The 22,246-nt window shown below is 34.1% G+C and overlaps 3 protein-coding genes across 3 annotated transcripts; all 3 read right to left on the bottom strand.

Annotated features, from left to right (window-relative positions):
* Positions 1-6,106: 6,106 nt before the first annotated feature.
* On the bottom strand, positions 6,107-9,314 carry LOC130223557 (macrophage mannose receptor 1-like). The gene is made up of 6 exons (XM_056456398.1): positions 9,277-9,314; positions 9,153-9,184; positions 8,796-8,849; positions 7,309-7,668; positions 6,908-7,237; positions 6,107-6,805 (listed from the first exon to the last, which is right to left on the bottom strand). Exons 1-6 carry the CDS (start codon positions 9,312-9,314, stop codon positions 6,384-6,386), a joined length of 1,236 nt encoding a protein of 411 aa, XP_056312373.1. The 3' UTR covers positions 6,107-6,383.
* Positions 9,315-11,904: 2,590 nt separating this feature from the next.
* Positions 11,905-18,034, bottom strand: LOC130223556 (macrophage mannose receptor 1-like). Its single transcript, XM_056456397.1, has 6 exons — positions 18,026-18,034; positions 16,606-16,738; positions 13,755-13,826; positions 12,880-13,242; positions 12,479-12,808; positions 11,905-12,368 (listed from the first exon to the last, which is right to left on the bottom strand). The coding sequence occupies exons 1-6, from the start codon at positions 18,032-18,034 to the stop codon at positions 12,004-12,006; spliced, it is 1,272 nt and encodes a 423-aa protein (XP_056312372.1). The 3' UTR covers positions 11,905-12,003.
* LOC130222600 (uncharacterized) lies at positions 15,473-21,360 on the bottom strand. The gene is made up of 7 exons (XM_056455140.1): positions 21,017-21,360; positions 20,044-20,095; positions 19,760-19,827; positions 18,550-19,556; positions 18,244-18,406; positions 18,003-18,095; positions 15,473-16,738 (listed from the first exon to the last, which is right to left on the bottom strand). The coding sequence occupies exons 3-6, from the start codon at positions 19,773-19,775 to the stop codon at positions 18,034-18,036; spliced, it is 1,248 nt and encodes a 415-aa protein (XP_056311115.1). The 5' UTR covers positions 19,776-19,827; positions 20,044-20,095; positions 21,017-21,360; the 3' UTR covers positions 15,473-16,738; positions 18,003-18,033.
* Between the last annotated feature and the right edge of the window lie 886 nt (positions 21,361-22,246).

Genomic DNA, 22,246 nt, shown 5'->3' with positions numbered 1-22,246 from the left:
TCTTATGGGTTGTCAAGCAGTTGTGTGATTCTTGATTTTTGGACATTTTTAATTTATGGCAACAGCCATCATTCCTGACTAATCGAATGTTATCTGAAAGAACTTCCATCATGTAATACAATTATTAATGCAGTTGTGTATTTAATTTTTTTGTTAATAGTGTACCAACCCAACTGACCTCTCTGCAAGAGAAAGCATCTGCATTCAGAGGTTTCTTTAATTTAAGGTAAGAGTTTTCTACAAACACTTTCTAGTTATGTGGTTGAATCGGAGTGTGTGTTTGACAAAGAGTGTGTTTTGCATTGAATTTAAACTGAAGTAAAACGGTTTTGCCTGTATTGTAAAACTAGCAATGAACTGATCAATTGTTTTTATTTAGGCATACTAATGCTGAAACATCTGAAAATGCCACATTTACTCCATACCGACTTTATAACTTAAGACAAAATAATTCTTTTGTGTGTTTGATAGTAAAGTTTAACCAATGGCAGCAGTTAAATCTATGCTTTATCCCCATATTACACCCAATTAACCTTATTTACTACTCCCTACTAATATAGTTCACTTGAAAGAGTGAATGAAAATGATTGAGTGAATACGAGCACTTGAAGGGATGCCATTTTGTTTTTGTTTTGCTGTTTAATAAATCCCTCAGAGGAATTAGGTGTTCAATGTCCTGGTCAGAGCCTGTGATGGTTATTGAACACATTGCGAGCTGTCGATTAATTAAACAAAGACTTTTGATTTCTGTCTTGTATGCAAATAATACTTTATTTTTAAACCTATCCTGATAGGATTGTGCTTTAAATGTGATGTTGTGGTCATATGCGGAAATTCATTCCGAATGCAAACTCTAACAGTGCATTATGAGGTTTTTGTAGCTGTTGAGTGTGCATGCCTTGCAGTTGTGTTGTTATTGCTGTGCATTGTGGGATTGATTGAGTGCACTTCATAATGTCAACTATGGTTTCGGACGCCACTAAAAATGTCTGCTCTTCAAATAGTGTATTATTTGAGTGTATAGGGGCTGATTACATATACAGTCCTACTGTTAATTCAGCAACTACTATGGAGATTTCCTTAGTTTTTTCTTTGTAGGTGTTTGTTGTTGACACTTGAGAGTGCGCTCTAGTGTTAAGAGGTGATCACACAACTATGCTTGCCTGATAGAAATGTGTATGATATAGCATTTGCAAAACTATAATTTTAGTTTCATTTTGAATTGATTTGCTCTATTCTCTGTAGTAAATCTTAATGGCAACTAAAATTTACTACAGAGAAATATAAGCTTAAAGAGAATAAGTATATATGCATAACCTGTTACACATTTCTACCATACCTGCCAACTTTTATTAAATAACCACCACCCATTTAGTTCTGCTACCACCGCCCTTTCAACAGCACAACTGGGTTTTAATGCATGTTGCCAGATTGAGGTAAAAATGCTTTGAGATTTGAAAACTTTGTCAATTGTGTGAGGTGATTATCTTCATACAAGACAACTTGACAACTTGACAAACATGGACAAAAATAACAAAAAAGGAGGTCGGCCGGGAGACTCCCAGGAAAAACAGTAGTGTTTCCAGATACAATAATAATACACTTTTACCCACACACTACAGTTGCTTAGTGTAAAAACTTGTGGATGGTTGCGTTAAAGAGATATCAATGCAATCTCAATGCAATTGGTAACTTTTTGATTTGGTGGCTAATTTGTATGAATTTGGACGTTCTAACTTGTACAATTTAGTACGATTTGCTCATAACCCAATGACAGTTGGGTTTAGGGGCGGGGTTGGGTGCTATGCCTCCTTTTTAAAATCATACATTTTCGTACGACTCAACTTGTACGAATTCATACGAATTAGCCACTAAACTCAGAAAACGTAAAATACTTGCATTTCCTCGGGAGATTAGGCTGGAGATATCCTGCATTCTGTCTACTAAAAACTCCTGCTCTCTTAAGATCAAATACTTGATATATTAAAGCATATTTTGTTTTCTTTTACTCCTTTTTCTGTACATTCAGCATCGGTGTCTTATTTGCGATTTGTAAACATTCTTGAAAATATAATTTCTGAATATTTTAACTTTATAACATGACATTTGATTGTGGACAGTGATTGTTTTGCCATTTAACTATACTTTTTTTTTGTACTCATGAGTGGACAATTATGTAATAAGTTTTATGTGGGGTGGCACGGTGGCTCAGTTGTTAGCACTGTCACCTCATAGCAAGAAGGTCGCTGGTTCGAGTCAGTTGGCATTTCTCTCTGGAGTTTGCATGTTCTCCCCGTGTTGGTGTGAGTTTCCTCTGGGTGCTCCGGTTTCCCCCACAGTCCAAACACATGCGCTATAGGGGAATTGAATAAGCTAAATTGGCTGTAGTGCATGAGTGTGTATGGATGTTTCCCAGTACTGGGTTGCGGCTGGAAGGGCATCCTCTGTAAAACATGTGCTGGATAAGTAGGCGGTTCATTCCACTGTGGTGACCCCAGATTAATAAAGAGACTAAGCCAAAGGAAAATAAATGAATGAATGAATAAGTATTATGCACTGCCATATTTGGCTATAAAGGTTTATAGTATGCCTTGAAACAGATATTTCATTAATTATTGTTTTGCATGAGAAATATTCTTTCACTATTACATACCTTGGGTCTCTAGAGACCCTGTACACCTTTTGTAACAGAAGAAGCAAAAAAAAGAACAACACTAATATAATTGGTGTCTATCTAGTGTAAATGGATGAGGGTAAGGTTAGTGAATGGCATCCCAGCTCACTAAACACCCATCAGCCTCTGCAACGAGTGACGTAACTCAGTAAAAATGTAGTAGTGTGTTAAAATGGCTTAATAAGAGTGTTTATGCACAATATCCCTAATTAATGGCACACTCTGAAGAAGTTCCGCTCGGGTTTGCAGTGGCGACGGTCACCCAGAGGTTGGCATAGTAACAGATCTCCTCATGGGCTGATAATGAAGTGCCCACTAGTTCCGGTGGCCTCTATTACTCATGTTCGGTGCTGCCTATGGGTCAGTAAGGTCACCTACTGAGTGTGGACCTGGACCCTGAGGAATGGTAACTCCTGCGACCCAGAGCTTTTACAATGTCATTTCTCGGCGACCTGTCTGAAATGTCATTACTCATGCAGATATTGTGAAATTAGCAATTAAGCAGTGGGGGTGAAAATAGGAAGGCTGGAGCGGCACTTATTCAAAGCCTAATTGAACCTTTCTTCTGTTGTTTTGCAGGAAAATGAGGTGCCGTGATTTTAAATGCTGTCATTGATTAGAGTTCAAAATTAAATTTCATGTAAAGTGAGAATTCTACAGTGCACTGTAAAAAAGGGCTGTGATTTCAACGGTAAAATACTTTAAAAATGCTACAGTAAAAATCCGTAACCTTGTTAACGGTGTTTCCTTAGGCCCCATTTACACTAATACGTTTTAGTTTTAAAACAGCGTTTTAGAATGAAAACGATCCACGTTCACGCTGGTTTCACCTAGCATTTCTGAACAACTCTCCGTCCACACTACACTGCTGTAAATTCACATCATGTGACCACACAAACACTCTGGCATGCACTGCAGCGTGTTTTGAGCACATCAACCCATACAAGAGCTGTGCACGTCCGACTGTTCGTCAAGGATCTACCGCTGGATCTAATCTCACTATATTTGTTTCAACTTTGGTCCTTTGATTCTATTACTTGTTCTCAGGTAACGTGTTCTGACTGAGTGCAAAGATAAGTTAATTTGTTAATTAATGTATCCACTGTACACTGATTCTGCATATTTGACTGATTGCTTGCCTTTATTTCCTATAATATAACCTTATTTTACGTTATACTTTTTATAATGGCCATTATTGATTATTAAACTGATATTTAGCAAAAGAGAGGGTATGTTTAATATTTTTCACTGAAAATGAAAGGAGGCAGTTATGTTAAAGGTTACATTTTGTTATAAATATGCATACAGTGAAGATGACGCTCATATAAATATGCTGCTAAAGGATGCCTCAACATTTTTGGTGCCTTAAGTTAATATCAAAATGAAAATAGGCAGTTCCTCATATTGTGTGTTCATTTTATTGCTAAGAAAGTGAAACAACGTAGCCAGGGTGATGTGAATGATGTTATAAAGTACATCTTCCCCTTTGAAGATTTACCCAGCGTGTCCTCGAGAGTTTGTTTGCCATATTAAACTTGCGAAGTCTGGACTTACAAGGAGAGGATGCAGGACTGAACTGTGTGTAGGCTACTTAATATTGAGGAAAAAGCCCCATAAGATAGGCAAACATCTGCAGCCCCGCTTCCGTTTTCAGATGTCTCCGTTTTCCCCCATCCACACTGAGATGCAGCAGCAGCTTTTTTAAAATGAAAACAGCCTCTTCAGCGTTTTCAAAACACTTTGTTTTCAGCGCTCAAAAGCTCCGGCGTAGTGTGGATGGATGGCATAACTGTAGCAAAACTTAAGCGTTTTAAAACTAAAATTTATTAGTGTAAACGGGGCCTAAATATACTGTATATACGCAAATAACCGTAAATTGACTCTCCTAGAATTCCCTGCATGGCACATCACTGTTTATGCTTTTTGTTGACATTCCTATGGATCTTTTTAGTTGTTTCCCCATCAGTTATGTACATCAGAGATTTATATTACATCTAATGTTGATAAACAATGCTTATTTCATGACTTTATTTTAAGCGTGCTACCATACTGGTGTTAAGTACTGGTGTTTTCTGCTTGTGGGAAAAGTTGTTTGTAATGAGCATTGGTTCATTATGTAACTTCATCACCACCTGCATATGGCTGTGTTAACGTGTCTAACTGTGTAACAAAAGATGTGTAGATGTTGGTAATTCAATATAAAGACATATTACCTCTATAAATTAATGAAATACGGTAGTTTACTGTAAAAATGAGAAATTACTTTTACAGTTTGTATTGTATATTTATCAGTGAAATACTGGCAACCACAGCTGTCATGTTTTAACATTAATTTTACAGATTTTTTTACAGTGTCGCTGAGAGAGCTTAACGTGCTGTAATTTAAGAAAACGCATACAATTACAAAAATCACCAGCAAACTAAGAAAAGATCTTCATCCGTTTGATCGCACACATACTGCAAATCCTCACAACACACTCATTAATAAAATGTGCTGCATTTTCTCAAAACGCAAAAACAATGGAACACAACAGAAATGTTTCAAGGGGACCAAAAACATGACTGTTGCTCAGTGAAGTTGGTGATCTTTGAAAGGTTAAGTTTTTGGTTTGTTTATTTTAATATCCAGATTTCAGTGTCTCTAGTATTTATTAGCCTAAATAACCATAAGCTAAACTGCCAGGTCCGTCACGTTTTAGGGTGTCCATGAAACGTGTGAGAAAATGCAGCGTGTTTTCATTAAATGTTTGTGTTGTGGGGAAAAAAATGTTTGCGTTGTGTGAAAATGACGAGAGTTTTTTTTTTTTTTTTTTTAAATGTGTTTGCACTGTGAGGATTTACAGCACGTGTGTGGTCAAACTAATGAACATCTTTCCTCAATTCGATGGTTTTATTGTAATTGCATGTGTTAAAATGCAGCACATTAAGCTCTCTCGGCCATCGTAGAGTTCATTGCATACAGAGCTAAAGTTATATTCACTTGGTTTAGGTTTTGTTTAGTTTTTGTGCTACAGTAATACAATGTGTATAGTTTTGTTTTTGCCAAATAGTAAAGCTAATTCATATGAATTTGTACGATCTCATTCATGAATTTGAGTATGATTTGTTCATCCCCCAATGATGGTTGAGTTTAAATGGACAAAAAAAAAAACTTCGGGCTGGTACAAATACACATACAAAAAAAATTGAAAATTAAATCTATTCAATATTAAAATGGTACTACAAATGATATTTAAAATTTTAAATAGTGTTTTACTTGTATTATTAATAAAAACAAATATTATATATATTTGAGTGTAGTCATTTTTGGATTACAGTTAGGAGAATTAGGTAAAACAAAAATCATTATATTAAATTAATGATGTATTGTTTTGGCTAAAACTCTTTTTTTTATATTATTGAGTATTAATATTATTGAGTTGCATTTGACAAATTAAAATATGAATGTATCAAACTGTACACACGGCTTATAGAAATGACAACCAATAATTAGAAAGAGATCAGAGGTAAACAAAACAGTACAGCAAAGTTAAATTGTTAAATAATAATAGTTCCCCTGACAGTGATCCTGCCAAAGAAATTATTTTAGATCCATATAATTCAATCAGCATTTATGTCTAAAAACCTTTAAACCTACGTCTAATCATGAATATCAAATCATAGGAAACAAATAGCTGAATATTAATAGAAACCTAATCGTAATTCAAATTTAACCGTTATCCTTATCGGTAGAAGGAGTGGTTGATTGGATTGTTGATCCAGGAACACAATATTTCTCACATAAAACTCTATATTTAGTCATACAGTCTTTATCACTCAGTGTGTATTGTCCATTCACCTTCTCCATGGCAGCGCAGTGTTGAGAGAGTGCAGCTTCAGGAGCCATTCCTCCTTTCCAGTTTGTCCAGTTTCCCACTTGAAGACCATTGATCCACATCCAGAATCCGAAAAGCAGACTCTGTCTGAGACCCACCCAAACTGGAGCAGAGATATTATTTCTGTTTAACTCTCGCTGCGTTTCTGTCTGATCGTTCTCAGACTCCAGACACAGCGCTCTAGAAAAGTGAGCGCTGCAGTAATTCATAGCATCTTCCCAGGACATTTCAGCAGGACTCACATGAATGAAGCTCTCTGACAACAACAAACATCCAAAACTAGTCAAATACAGACTATTAGAATGGCATGTAAAAATTAAATGAGAATTATTTGAGTTTTAAAGTTGCGTGGTCTTACTGTAACACAGAGGATAGTAGCTCCCATTATTAGCTTTAAACCATTTTCCATCAGGGGGGCCTATGTGAGCAATAGTTTTGCTCTGATCAGCGTTCTGAATCCAGTTTCTGTAAGCAGATCGTCCTCCATCTCTCCAGTCCACACTGTCGTTCAGCAGGCCGATCCAGAAAGGAGTATTACTCTGTTTTCCTTTGTTCATCACCAGGTTATTTTCCTCCTCATTTCTGATAGTGACTAAATCAGTGTGATTCTCTCTGCAGTAAAGCTGAGCATCAGACCAGTTTTTATTTTGAAGGATTAATGAGTAGATGTATGATGATCCTCCAGCTTCTGTGTGGATGAAGAAAGAGTTTTATTTTGTTTAATTACAGTGATGTATTTATAAGATAATGTTTTGTTACCTTGTTTATAGCACATAAAGTGTTTTGTCTCATTGCATAGGATAAAATCCCAATCTCCATTAGCATTCATAGCAGCACAGCGTGTTTGATCAGAATAGCTTGGAGAATATCTGCTGTATGAAACTTCATCACCATTTGACCATTTCAGACTGTAGTTTCCTCTATAAGCACCAATCCAGCCAATTGGAGTGCTGCTGTTCTTGATCAGTTGAAATAGTTTAATATTCTCCTGTTGGTCATAAACTGTGACGAGGTCAGTGTAGATTGTTCTGCATTGATTCACAGCAACTTCTATCCGAACTCTATTCTCCAGTCTGTAGAACTGTCTCAGTCGGCCTTCAGCAGCTGAAGGGGGAAAAGCTGAAGAGAAAAATACACATTTTAGAAATATTCTATTTACAAAAATATCACTTTCAGATTTAAAAAAAGACTTTAAATACTTTTGATATGTAAACTGTAATATGTAAAAATCTTTTTCTTTAGATTGTAATATATTAAGTTATTTATAAAATTTTAGAAATTGAATTTGAACACTGTTTTGTGCAGATCCATTTTTCTTTGTTTTATTTATTTTAAATTTATTTAATTAATGCTTGTCCTCGATATAAAAGCAGTATAAATTTGATATAATTTGCAAAAAAAAAAAAAAAAAAAAAAATATATATATATATATATATATATATATATATATATATATATATATATATATATATATTATTCTGCATTCTTCTAAATCCTCACCATGTGTCACTTACAATAAAAACTAGCCATTATGATTATTCCAGCCTGATCTCACAAGGAAATGTAACTAATATAAAATTTTTCTCAGTTCAGTGGCTAATTTGTTCAGTCATCCGAAGATGTAGGATTGGAGGCACGCAGCCACGCCTCTAAACCCACCCGGCATTGGGTGATGAGAAAATCAGAGAAGAATTTATACAAATTAGCCACTAAATCAAAAAGTTCTGAATTGCTGTGAGAGCGTGTTGGATATCCATACAAATAATTGTTTTGGCTATAATTGTTTTATATGTTATTCATGCCATTATACCACTTTAATATTATGAGGGAAATGTAAATTTCTGTTTTGTATGTAACAGTTCAAGTTAAAATTTTTTTGATTTAATGAACCATTTTTATTTGTTGATTTGTTATTTTTTAAAATGTATTTAAGTAAATAATGATGTAGTAAGTGTAAACACAGTCCAACACAATTATTATGCTTTTGTATAAATATGACAACATTGCATTTATTTACTTTACATTATTTTACAGTATGTAATTTTAGATTATTAATGGTGAAAAACTACAAAAACATGATTTTGTGAAAATGATGTTGTGTATATAATGTGTACAAAGCAATTTTTGTTTGTTTTATTGTGTGTAATTGAAGAGCATGTTTTTAATTTACATACTGAATTGATGAAAATATTCATAAACAGTTTACTACTCTCTGGATCTGCAAATATGATAAGTGTCAGACTCACCACAGATGAGGAGAAACACATGCAGAAACATCATCAACATCAGTTTGAGCACCACTGAAATAAGACAAGTCAAATAATAAATATTCTTCTTTTTTTCATTAATAAATGTTATACTAAGTATATGATTTGGTTGGAACCACATGCGGATGAGATTGTTTTTATTTTAGGCTGAACTATCACTTTAAGAAACACAGTTTAATAATCAAATCCAAAATATAGTAAAGATTTGTTGCTGTTTTAACCAGAATTGCTTCAGTAAATAATTAAGTTTAGTTATTTTCTTACAGTAAATGTCATCTTAGATTGGTTTTGTCAGTTTGATTGTAATTAAAGTTATAAAAGTCCTGTCAGTCATACCTGGTGAGCAGCTGATCTCTTTTGATAATGTTCTGAAGCTTTAATGCTTCTTCTGGATGACTGAAGTTAGACAGTAGCTTCAGTTCAGTCTTAAAGTCTATAATTCACATTTGTATAACTTCACACCCTGTCCTCCTGATCCTCAATGCTGTTTCTGTTCATTCAGTGTTTGCATAAACAAAACTCAACCATATCTGATATCTCTATTCTCTCCCCATATTCTTTAAGGAAGTGATGGGATCCTATTGTAACTTCCAGTTTGAGATATACATTTATTCATTATGCTGAACAATTTAGTTATATTTCTAGACTTGATTCAAGTACACATCTATTTATTTCCCTAAAATAATACAAGTTTAAAAGAGTTTGTGGTTAGAACTAAAACCGTACCGAATGGGGTCTGAAAAATACAATTTAATTGCAAGGTAAACCATCATTATTATCTAGTTTAGTTTATTTGACATTTTATTTCTTTAACATGTTGCAAGATATTATTATCACGAAGGAAGAAAAAGGAGGACAACTGAAGATGTTGCTGTTAATTTATTCTCCTTCAGGCTGTCCAAGATGACTTTTTCTTTTCAGTCGAACATTAAACATTCTTTTTATCTGACACTTTTGTCCTTGATAATTCATAAAATGCAGTAAATAACTTGCTAATTATTTTTGGGTGGCTGTCCCTTTAAGTCACTTAATTTTTATGATCATCCTTTTTAAAATTTACTTTACATTTTCTGACATTTTGCTTTAAATATATGTGTCTCGATCTCTGAATCAACTCTCCTATGAATTAATTTATTCTCTTTTATTGTTTTCCCCAGTAAACAAGACTTTAGGTTATATACCATGAACAATTATATATATATATAAGCACTTATTTATTACTATTTATCACCTTCACTCAAAAGATGACATTTGCTGTTTGTTCAGATTACTGATTTAAAAGGATCTGAAGCAACAGAATTCAGGAGTTTTAATTGCCACAACTCAAATGTTGTATGATCGATCCAATTAAATTTGTAAAAAAACTAACAAGTTAACATAGTTTTTTCATGTTGTCCCAAATAATTGTTTCCAAATAATTTACAGTGGATTCTAATAAAAATGTGAATTGTTTTCTTTTACTCTGTTATGTAATATTTAAAATACAAATTATTTTATTGTTTATTTATCTATTCATTTTAAGATAAAACAGGTCTTTATATTTTATTGCATTTTGTATCAACCTAAGAATGTAATAACCCTTTTTGTCAGACATTCCTTTAACTTTAAGTTAGGTCTCCATCAATATCAAAAGCAAGTCTATACTCTTGACGGGACACTCATGCTTCAAGCCTAATATTAAATTCCCTGACTTTCACTGACTAAAAAGGCTAATTTCCATCATATCTAATGAACGTAAACAAGCTGTTGTTGTGCTTTAGTAATATGTCAAATAGAAATATAATATTAAAATAGCGATCTTTTCGTGATCTTTTCCAACACAAACCTGAGCCTCTTGGATCATATCAAGCATATTTTTTTACTGTAGTCAACATTTGAAGTGAATCAAAACCCTTAATTAAAGTGGTCTGAAAACTATTCAACAGCATTGAGTCTCGTCTAAGGAGAATTTAAAAAAAACATTTTTGACCCACTTCAAATGTTGACTACTGTATATATAAATATATAGTTTATTTAATTATTTAGTTTTTTACAAGCTTTAAACAATTATGCTTTGTTTGACTGATTGGTGCTTTTAAGTGAGATGTCTTCTAACCAAATAGTTTCTTCTCTACATCACTGATGCTTCTGAATTTGCTTAAACAGCAGACTTAAACTGATCAAAACTGCAACTGCATTAAACCATTGAGGGTCTCTGTCAGAAATGTCGATTGGCTTTAAACGGGGTTTATGATTAATAAAGACTCTACAAGAGTGACGCTGATTTCAAATGAGTCTTTGTGTTGTCATGATGTATTTCAGTTTATGCATTTATACATTTATTTTCATACATTCAGACAGAGACTGAAATCAGCAAATTGACAGCATTTAAAACATAAGCTTTTTAGATATATATTTTTACAAATCATCATCATGATCATAACTTATATTGTACATTCATTACTATGAAGGCATTTTAAAGGAAAATTTATCAGCAAATCTCAATACAGCAAAATAATGATGATAAATTTAGAGGATAATTTTCAGAGTTAAAAATAATGTAATCTTTAATATAACTATAATAACTCGTTACATTGCAATCACAATGAATTGCTTGAATTTAGAATTTTGTGAACTTCAATGATTTATAATTTATAATTAATCTCTAAATCTGTTAAAGAAAATGTTTGATGCCGTCAATATGTTCATATTTTCAGCATATTTTTAAAGTAACAAATATAAATATAATATTAACTAAATAATCCATTCCTTATAAAATTCTGCTAATGTGATGTTTTATTTATTTAGCTGATAAAAAAAGTCTGTAAAATGATTTCTTTATGGAATATTAAAGAAAAATGCTTTTTCTTTATTAATATACTTTATGAGATGATACAAAGACAACTCAAGACAAGATATGCAGAAATAGGAAGTGATTTGAAGTATATTAATTAACTACTATTATTTACTAATATTTACTTTTACTTCAAAGCACTTTTACTATAAAGTTTCACGAGTAAATTGATACAATAAATGAAAATGAACATAAGAGATAAACATAATCGGTCACAAAACAGGCAGCAGCACACAAGGTTAATGATCTGCTCGAGTTTATTTCTAAATACACAAATGGTTGAGCTGTTCACTATTAACAGCAGGAGCTCCTGAAAACTGTTCAATTAAGCAAAAGGCAGTAAAGAGTGATAAATCACTGCGTCTCACACACAACTCTGAATGTAGACCTGCAGTCTTTATCACTCAGTGTGTATTGTCCGTTCACCTTCTCCATGGCAGCGCAGTGTTGAGAGAGTGCAGCTTCAGGAGCCATTCCTCCTTTCCAGTTTGTCCAGTTCCCCACTTCAAGACCATTGATCCACATCCAGAATCCGAAAGGACAGCTCTGTCTGAGACCCACCCAAACTGGAGCAGAGATATTATTTCTGTTTAACTCTCGCTGCGTTTCTGTCTGATCGTTCTCAGACTCCAGACACAGCGCTCTAGAAAAGTGAGCGCTGCAGTAATTCATAGCATCTTCCCAGGACATTTCAGCAGGACTCACATGAAGGAAGCTCTCTGACAACAACAAACATCCAAAACTAGTCAAATACAGCAGATTATAATGGCATGTGAAGATAAAATGGGAAGTATTTGAACTTTTAAATATGTTGTGTTTGTCGTCTTACTGTAACACAGAGGATAGAAGAACCCAGCATTAGTTTTTATCCATCGCCCATCACTGAGACTCATGATAGCATTAGTTTTGCTCTGATCAGCGATTGGACTCCAGTTTCTGTAAGCAGATCGTCCTCCATCTCTCCAGTCCACACTGTCATTCAGCAGGCCGATCCAGAAAGGAGTATTACTCTGATTTCCTTTGTTCATCACCAGGTTATTTTCCTCCTCATTTCTGATAGAGACTAAATCAGTGTGATTCTCTCTGCAGTAAAGCTGAGCATCAAACCAGTTTTTATTTTGAGGGATTAAAGAGTAGATGTATGATGATCCTCCAGCTTCTGTGTGAGTAAAGGAAGAGTTTTATTTTGTTTAATTATATTGAAATATTGATAAGCTGATATATTATTACCTTGTTCATAGCACATAAAGTGTTTTGTCTCATTGCATAGGATAGATTCCCAATCTCCACTAGCATACATAGCAGCACAGCGAGTTTGATCAGAATAGCTTGGAGAATATCTGCTGTATGAAACTTCATCACCATTTGACCATTTCAGACTGTAGTTTCCTCTATAAGCACCAATCCAGCCACCTGCAGGAGTGCTGCTGTTCTTGATCAGTTGAAATAGTTTAATATAGTCTTGTTGGTCATAAACTGTGACGAGGTCAGTGTAGTTTACTCTGCATAAACTTTGAGCAGCAGATACAGTAACCCTCTGATTCAGCATGTAGAACTGTCTCAGTCGGCCTTCAGCAGCTGAAAGAGGAAAAGCTGAAGAGAAAAATACACATTATAGAAACACACCATCAACATCTGTACTGAAATGACACTTTAATTTGAACACTTTTGATCTTCAGATTGTAATATATGAACTCATTTAATTATTAGGGACTGGAATTGATACTCAATGTGCGGATTTTTGTTTGTTTGTTTGTTTGTTGTTTGAATCAATAAATTAATCATGTCTGTGATGTGAAACAATATTATGATAGATTTTACATGAAATCCTCTACAATTCTGCATTTTAAATCTCTCACCTACAGTAAAATCATGTTGTAATGATTTGTTGTAATAATAACTGCTTCAGCTACAATTGTTTTTGTTATTTATGCCATTATACAGCTTTTACATTTTGAGTAAAATACTTGTTTTGTCTTTAAGATTATTGATACATTTAATAGTTTCTCAATTTTTCAGTTCCATTCATATACTGAATTAATGAAAACATTGTTAAACAATGCATTGCTCTGGATCTCCAAATATGATAAAAGTGTCAGACTCACCACAGATGAGGAGAAACACATGCAGAAACATCATCAACATCAGTCTGAGCAACCACTGAAAAAAGACAAATAATGCACATTGTTGTTTTTCAATAATAAATGAATAAATTCTAAATCTTTTTGAGTTTCTGCTGAATAAAAGATTTTTTTTTAACTGGTAGCTTTGACTTGGTAGTTTTTTCCTACTATGGAAGTCAATGGCTGCAGGTTTTCAGCATCCTTAAAAAATATTTTGCATTCAACAGACTCAACAGAAACTCAAACAGGTTTGCAACAAATTGGCAGCAAATCATTTTTTAGGGTGAACTGTATCTTTAAGCAATGCAGGAATTACATCCAAACATAGTAAGGTACCACTGTTTTACATGAAGATGCTCACAATAGTTAAAGGCAAAAAGTGCTGATGCAAACAATTGATCAGATGAGATCCAGTCAGTCAGAGTCCTCGAGTTTTAAACATGGTAATTTTATTTAAACTAAAATGACAAATCAATAATTGCAATAATAGTTATAATGTAAAAGTTCATATCAAAAACACATAAGTTACAAAAAAGTAATCTATAACCAAAAATAATAATATAAAACAGTGTTTTTATACTATAATCATCTTAGTAAGTAATAATGAATATAAAGCTGAGATCCTAAAATCCTAAAGCTTCTTACCTGGTGAGCAGGTTGTTGGATTGTGAACTGCACTGAAGGAAATAATGTATTCAAATCATGTTGGATTTTCAGTTTGCAAAACAGCTGAATTGGAAAGCCCGAGCTACTGTATTTTTACATACACAGTTACATAAAGCACAATGCACTGTAAATATAATAATCTAATTAATAGTTCATAGACAATAAAGGCAGAAAGATTATGACTTATAAATTATGTTGCTTAATTTTGAGTTGATTTTTTTTATGCTTTAAAAAGGAAATGCTTTTAAAATATTTATAAAAAGTTAAGTTATTATTAATTTAGTAATAAAAGTACCATAAAATGTTATTTAAAGATATTTATATTTATTCAGTGAACGTCAAGAGAATTACACATACATTATGTAGATGTAATAATCAAAACATGATGATTTCTTTGTGTATCAAATTCGATTGTTTAATAGTATTTCTGTAGACAGAGATTAAAACAAGTTTATATACGCAGTACGTGGGATTAAGCATTAGCGAAGATAATCATAGACATGATGATGATGATGATAATAATAATGAGGGTTTTTATTTTATATATAAGCTGTTTATATATACAGTGCATGTAAATTCAGTATACAAAAGACAGTGCACACCCACACAGAACATTAAACAACTCAAAGCCTCCTTTCATTCTCTTTAGGAAGTATTTGCATTGAGATTTTCTCAGGTAAAATATTAATAACATCTACAAAATTCCCTTATTCAAACATTTCGGCCCTGAAATATGATATTCTGATTTATGATTTTATTTAAGAAAGCAGGACTTTACTTTATGACATTTTGCTTTGAGTAAATGTATCTTGACCTATGAATTAAAAACAAAAAAGCAAAACAAGAATACTCGTTTTTACTGAAGTTTATTTGTTTCTTTATTACTTTATTTCAAGGTCTACACTGTAAAATGTAATTAGTTGACCTTACTTAAAAAAAGTATGCAAACTCGTTGCCTCAAAAAAATTAAGCAAAGTAAACTTAAGATTAGTGAGTTAGAAAAGCTTGTTTTTTTTAATTGTGCAGTACTAAATCAAGTAGTACCACTAACACAGTTTTTTTATGTTCATGTAACTTAATAGCCATGCTTAGTGTTAACTTAATTTTTTCATTTTGTGTGGATTGCTTGATATAAATTTAACCCCACTTAGAATTACTAAATACCTACAACTTAACACTTTCAGTTCTGCTCACTCATTTTTCAAGTTCACTTAAATTAAAGAAACCAATTTCCTTTAATGGGTCCTTGTTGCAGCTGCCCAGGTTTGGGTCCAACATGTGGCCTTTTCTCTTCCCCATTTATCTATTTTTGCTGTTACTATGTGATAAAGGCAAACACAACACAAACATATAATTTAAAAGAACACTCACTGGTTTGATTCAGCTCCATTACAAAATTTATTCAATGCACATTCAAGTACAAAACAGCAGCTAAACAACAAAGTTGTGGTTTGATTTAACTGTATAAAATGACAAGGAAAAATATAAAAAAAATAAAATAAAAACATTTCTGTGAGCTAATTGTATGCATGTAACAGTCTCCCAATATTAAACAGCTAACTACAGGACGACTTCAGTGCATGCAAAATCAGTGCATTTCTGATCAAAACCGAAAGTACAACAAATACTTTTGTGTCCCAAAGTGAGCAGTCCAAGGATTAAACCAACACAAATAAAAACATCATTAAAAGTTTTCCCAAAACACAAAATGTAAACAGGATAACCTTGCTAGGTTATTTTCTGACATTATCATCTAATAACAACTAACAACTCATTGCAACACAACGTGGCACTATTTCCACCATTAGCATACCTGCATAACATGGTAGACTTTAATGGAATATTCTTTTTTTTCCATTGAGAACGTAAATAAGTAAGAGTTGCATGAAAGCATCAAATTTCTCTGATAAGAGAACATTAATAGCTGCAAAGCTTACAAAGTGCTATCTGACAGCCGACGGCTCTTTACTGTTCTAACCCAGAAGACTGTTCTTCAGAGTTAACAGTTTTGGTGGGAGGTTTTTCTTTCCCAGTCCAAGCATCACAGTCTGAATGAAGTTGAGTGTATTTGCCATGCATTTTGGGTAATCCAAATGCAATGCATATGTAAGACCAAACAAAAGACAAACTGCCTGAGGCAAGTTTTTAATATGATCCATGACAATACCTCCCTCCAGAATGATGGCAGTGGAGATGGGCTGGAGGTCCACTGAGCTTTGACCCTCGTGAGGACCATCTTCACTGACAACTGTCAGCACACCAACAGTGATGCATTCTAGGGCCTCGTCTCTCTCTGTATCCTAAAAGACACACATTCTTCAGCATTGCAATTTATGCTATTCTAAAACATTCTTTTTTAGTGTTGTAATGTTATCAGAGAATATGGTTTTAAATATGTTTTCACACTGGATTGTTACAATAAAGCAAACAAAATATATTTGTTATGGTTAAACTAAAGCTATGGAGATACAAAAAGGTCTATACATTCTCAAAGAGTGACACTGACTTTTCAACCTACAAAATACATCAATCACTGTACAAAATGTATATTTAATTACATATATGTCAACGCAGGTATAGTTTTATGTTCATGCAGACTGTAGGATTACAAATTTAAGAATATGTTTAAGAATCTATGGAGGACATTTTCTGCCAAATTTAAAGAAATTAAATGACTAAAATGAAAATTAAAACCAGATTAACGATTTCATTACAGAAAACTGTATGCAAAATGTGTGACAAAATTGAGAATGAAATGAAATGATTTTATTCTCATGGTGACAGTGCATCCCTGTCAAATTGAAAAATAAAATGCAATTGGTGATTTCACATTTCATTTTCACTACAGTCTCGAGGCAAGACAGCCAATATTAAAATGAAAAGCCAAACGTGAGAAAGAAACTACAAATAGTTTTACAAAAGCTCTTTATTAACGCTCATGCAATAATAGTGACAACTCAAATTCAAATTGTAAATTTTAGTTTTCATTTTAATTCCTCTTATTTTGGTAAAGTGTGTGTGTGCGTGTGTGTGTGTCTGAGTCTGTGTTTGAATCTGTGTGTGAGTCTTTTTGAATGTGTGAGTGTGTGTGAGCCTGTGTTTGAGTGTATGTGTGTGTGTCTGAGTCTGTGTTTGAGTGTGTGCGAGTGTGTGTCTGTGTTTGAATCTGTGTGTGTGTGAGTCTTTTTGAATGTGTGAGTGTGTGTGAGCGTGTCAGTAAGTTTGTGTGTGTATGTGTGTGTGTGTGTGTGTGTGTGTGGTGTGTGGGTGTGTCCACCTCTAGGTTGGTGGGTGTGTGTGTGTAAAATTTGCAACAAGAAATCAGTGGAGCAGTCATAGAAACTGTGGCAATAGCAATGTCTTTAAGTTATCTGACACTAAGTGTTGGTAATGGAAATGTATACTTGTCAATAATATTATATGATATATTTAACCCTTTTGTTGTGCCTTGATCAGACTTAACTGCAGCAGCTCGTGTTCTCAATAAAGAAAGAACCAAGTCTCCTGGTCTTCAATTCTAAGTGTTCTACAAGACCAAACTTTTTCTTATGTGCAAGTACTTACAGAGCAGGTCTTGTAGAATTCACTGGAGTCATCACCGAGTAAAATGGGAATGCCTTTGAGGACAACAGAGCGAAGTACTGTGACGTCTGGTGTCTAATGATACACAGAGAGAGAAAAGACCAGTTAACAGAGTAATTTGCAAGGCACAAGCAGATAGGAAATAAAATAGGTTGGTCTGGATGGTCTTATTTAGAACTTGATTGATGAACTATCACACAGATCAAAAGCAAAATAAACCTACTTGCCATCCAGCTCATGTGCTGCATCAGCTCCCTGAGTTTCTGGCCAATAGTTCCCTTTTTTGTTTTGAAAAGTTCAATGTAACGTGGGGCATACTGGTCCAGAGCCTCAAAGAAGTCTCCCTCAAGATTTTTACTGGCGATTCTATTAAACTCAGCAAACACCTGAAAAAGTAGAGAGGAGTGGGTAGGGATGGAAAGGTGGCAGAGGGATTAACATTCCAACAAGTGTTTGGATTTCTAGTCACACACCTTGAATTTATTTTTAATTTGCATTATTTTATTGGTTGAGAACAAAAATTGCTTACCTGTCTCTCTATGAAGAGTGCTGGCCATCGTTCAACCATGTTCTGTACAGCAGGCACCTTTTTTACAATTTCTTGTCTGCGTAGTGGGAATGATTGGTCCATCATTTGTGAAATGAGAGTGCCATTTGGTTGTTTTTTCTTCATTTCTTCCACTAGAACCATTCTGGCATTTTCTAGACTTGTTTCATCATGTCCTTCAGGTAAGTTAGGCAGGTAGTTTGCTTCACCTCTTCTTGGCCGCTTGATATTCTTGCTTGAGGATTCTCCCTCTGGGTTGCCTTTACTTCTTTTGCCTCCATTGATTGCTACATCCTCACATCCAGCTTTTCGAAGCTTTGTGCGATAATTGGCCATCTTAAATTTAAGGCTATTTTTCCAGCCATACCATCTGTGTGGTCCAGGCTCAGTGAGGCAGGGGTGTTTGCTAATCAGTGCTTTTGCAACACTGCTGAAGTCATCATCGTCAGGGTAAGCCTTGAAACTGTACATCGTCTCAGCAAGCTTTTCTAGTATGTCATGCTTCATATCTCGTGGTAGAGTCATATGTGTTTCATCTTTCATATAGGCAAGATCTGCCTGTCTGAGCCTATACTCAATATCTACTGAGAAATTGGGTATGTCAAAGAACTCTGGCCACTGTTGTCTTAGCGATGGTGATGCTCCTACAGGCGAAAGGATCTCAGTGTCTGCTGTGCTGCCCTCAGTGTCTGATGTTGTGGTGGGTGATGACAATGCTGTTAAATGGAGAGTCACAAGAGGGATGATTTTGACTGTAGCTCTTTCAGGTAAATCAGTTATTTCAGTCAAATTGCAGAGGGCATTATTGAAGTCTTGATCTTCATACTGCAGTTTAAAGTCATACTGCAGTGACAGTTTATCCACCAGTTGCACTTTGAATTCTTCAATGGACTGTGGTCTCTTATTTAAAGTCAACTTCCTTATATCATCTTCAGCGATGATGACTCTCAGTAACAACCTCTGGTCCATTTTGATAACTGTTTGAAAATCTGAAAAGAAAGAAAAGATAATTTTAGCATCAAGCCTAGCAACATAAAGACAAAAACACTAAAATGCAGTATCAGATTTGAAATACCAGAGCTATAGGAAAAACTAAATCCTTACAAAAATCTAATTATCAAGCTTTTAATCAATGAACTTCTTTAAGACAAGTGAACACAGCAGTACAAAAAGTAAATGGTAAATGACTCACTTATGTGCTTAGACATCAAGGGAACTGTAGTCCTGGGTATGATGGACTATAAATCGAACCCACAGTATCTATAAAGACAGTCCAGAAATACTAATTACATTAAATATTTGACATTCAAAATATGCACAAAATATTCTGTATGATGAAATATACTATAATGAAATAATTCCAACACAAGATTTTCTTAGCTTTTGTTGTAATACAATTGCTCTGATGCAAGCATAACTTTTACTTTAGCATGCAATAATAATAATAATAATAATACAGTTATTAGTTGAAAATACCTTTTATTGCTGGGATTATGGAATGTGTGGATTGATCACCATCTGCTTGTGCCTGGAAGGGAACAGTTAAATAAAAATACAACAATTTAGCACAACCAAGTACATGTGAAAACTGTAACATAGGCCTATAACCCACAATGACAGCTCCCAGTATTAAAATGAACATTATGTACAAGATGACTTTAAAGAATAATGTAAGCCACTGAGTATGCCTGCAAATATGTTCCCTATCATAGCAGACTATGATAAACTGAGTGAAAAGATCTTTTCAGACAGGTAAACACTCTTGTCTGTAACGTACCAAGACTGATCTGGGTAGTGGGTACTATGGTAAACATGGAAACAGCACAGCTACGAATATTGACTATAAAGTGCGAAGTGTTAAATAAAATGACATTAAGTTAGTTGACTGTGGTGATATCCCCAATCATATGTCGACACACAGTGGTAATCCTGTTTTTGATAAGCACAGACTGTTATTGTTGGTAGCTAAAATTAGCATAGTCTTTACAGACTATCTTAAAATAAAATGATACATCCAGACTTGATCTGATGTTCTGCCTGAGCTTACAAACAACAGTTATAAAACTCAGGAAACTCCCAAACCGCCGGGATCAGTCTGTCATCATCATGCTAGCTGCTAGTCAGTACTCGATGATAAATGTTACCGGCATGGCAGGTGGGCGCGAGCGACCGTTAACGTTACTGCTAACGTTACACTAAAGTTTTTCCTCAATTTTAACGTGACATAAGTATTGAAAGTTACCTATTTTCAATACCGAGGAAGTTATGGATTGAAAAAATAAAGTATTGACCAAGTTTCATCAAAATATAGCCACGTTATGTCCATAATATTGTTAGCTAGCGTTAGCCGACATTACTACACACATCATTACTAGCAGGCACAAAACACTGGCGCTGACTTACAGAAACAAAACGATCTGCGCAAGAGTAAATTAAAATATTTACTCACCAAATGAGTGTGCCAAGCACAAGAATCGCTGTTATGCTGACGATAAATCACAAGTGCCGTTGAAGCGATGTTTAGGTCCAGCTCAATGATATCCAGCTTCATCTGGTCGGTCAGTTGCGGGCAAGATGTGACGTATCGTTTGCAAAATTTCGAATCCCGCCACGCCAAGACCCGCCTTAAGAAGCAGCTTGATTGGTTGGGGATGATTGATTGATCTGCGCATGCCCACAGTGTCATAAACTTACTTTTTCTAAATTAATCCAGCTCAAGTAGACTGAGCTGGTAAGATTTTTCAACCTCAAAGTACTAGTAACTTACTAAAAGTGAGTGTTAATAGCAGGTTGATAAAAACTGATTAAGGTCAATTTACTATTTTTAATTAAATACCATGTTTGCTTTTACAGTGTATAATGTTTTCGGTCACACATTACAATAAGGTTTTAATAGTTAATGTATTTACTAACATAAACTAATTATGAACGATACTTGTACAGAGTTTAAAAATAATCATAGTTCAACATTTGCATTATCAACATCCAAATCCGTGCTTGTTAATATTAGTTAATGCACCATGAGTTAACACAAACTAACAATTAATTAATATTAACAAAGATAAATACTGCTATAAATGGATTGTTCATTCTTTGTTCATGTTAGTAAATGTATTAACTAACATTACCTAATGAAACCTTATTGTAAAGTGTGACCATGTTTTGAAGTGTTTGTGTCCTCTTGAAGCTCTAGTGAACAGAGTCACTGCTGTAAACTCTTAGTGTTGTGATTTAGAGACAGAAAAAATGTGTGAACGACTCTGAATTAGATGTGATCAATCACAGATGCTGCTGAGTTTCAGTTCTACATCACTGATGCTTCTGGATTTGCTCAAACACCAGAGTTCTGATCAAAACTGTTTCTCCTGTTATTTAATCTCACGCTAATCAAAGTGCATCTTTTCTTCAGTCTCAGCGCTAGATATGATTGTCAATAAATGCTGCGTCTGCATTAAACCATTGAGGGTCTCTGTCAAAAAGACCAACTGCAGACTGCATGATTTTAAAGGTGTTTTATGATTTATAAAGACTCTAAAAGAGTGATGCTTTTTGTGAGTTTTTGTGATGTATTGCTGCATTATTAATAATAAATAATATATACAACTATAGAAAAAATCCCACTTTTGGTTCACAATGACACATGTATATATTTTTATATATTTTTGCTAATAGTTTGACC

This window comes from Danio aesculapii, chromosome 4 (assembly GCF_903798145.1).
Source record: "Danio aesculapii chromosome 4, fDanAes4.1, whole genome shotgun sequence".
Lineage (NCBI taxonomy): Eukaryota > Metazoa > Chordata > Actinopteri > Cypriniformes > Danionidae > Danio > Danio aesculapii.
Note: the sequence above shows the minus strand (reverse complement) of the source record. Positions and strands in the feature narration are given on the sequence as shown.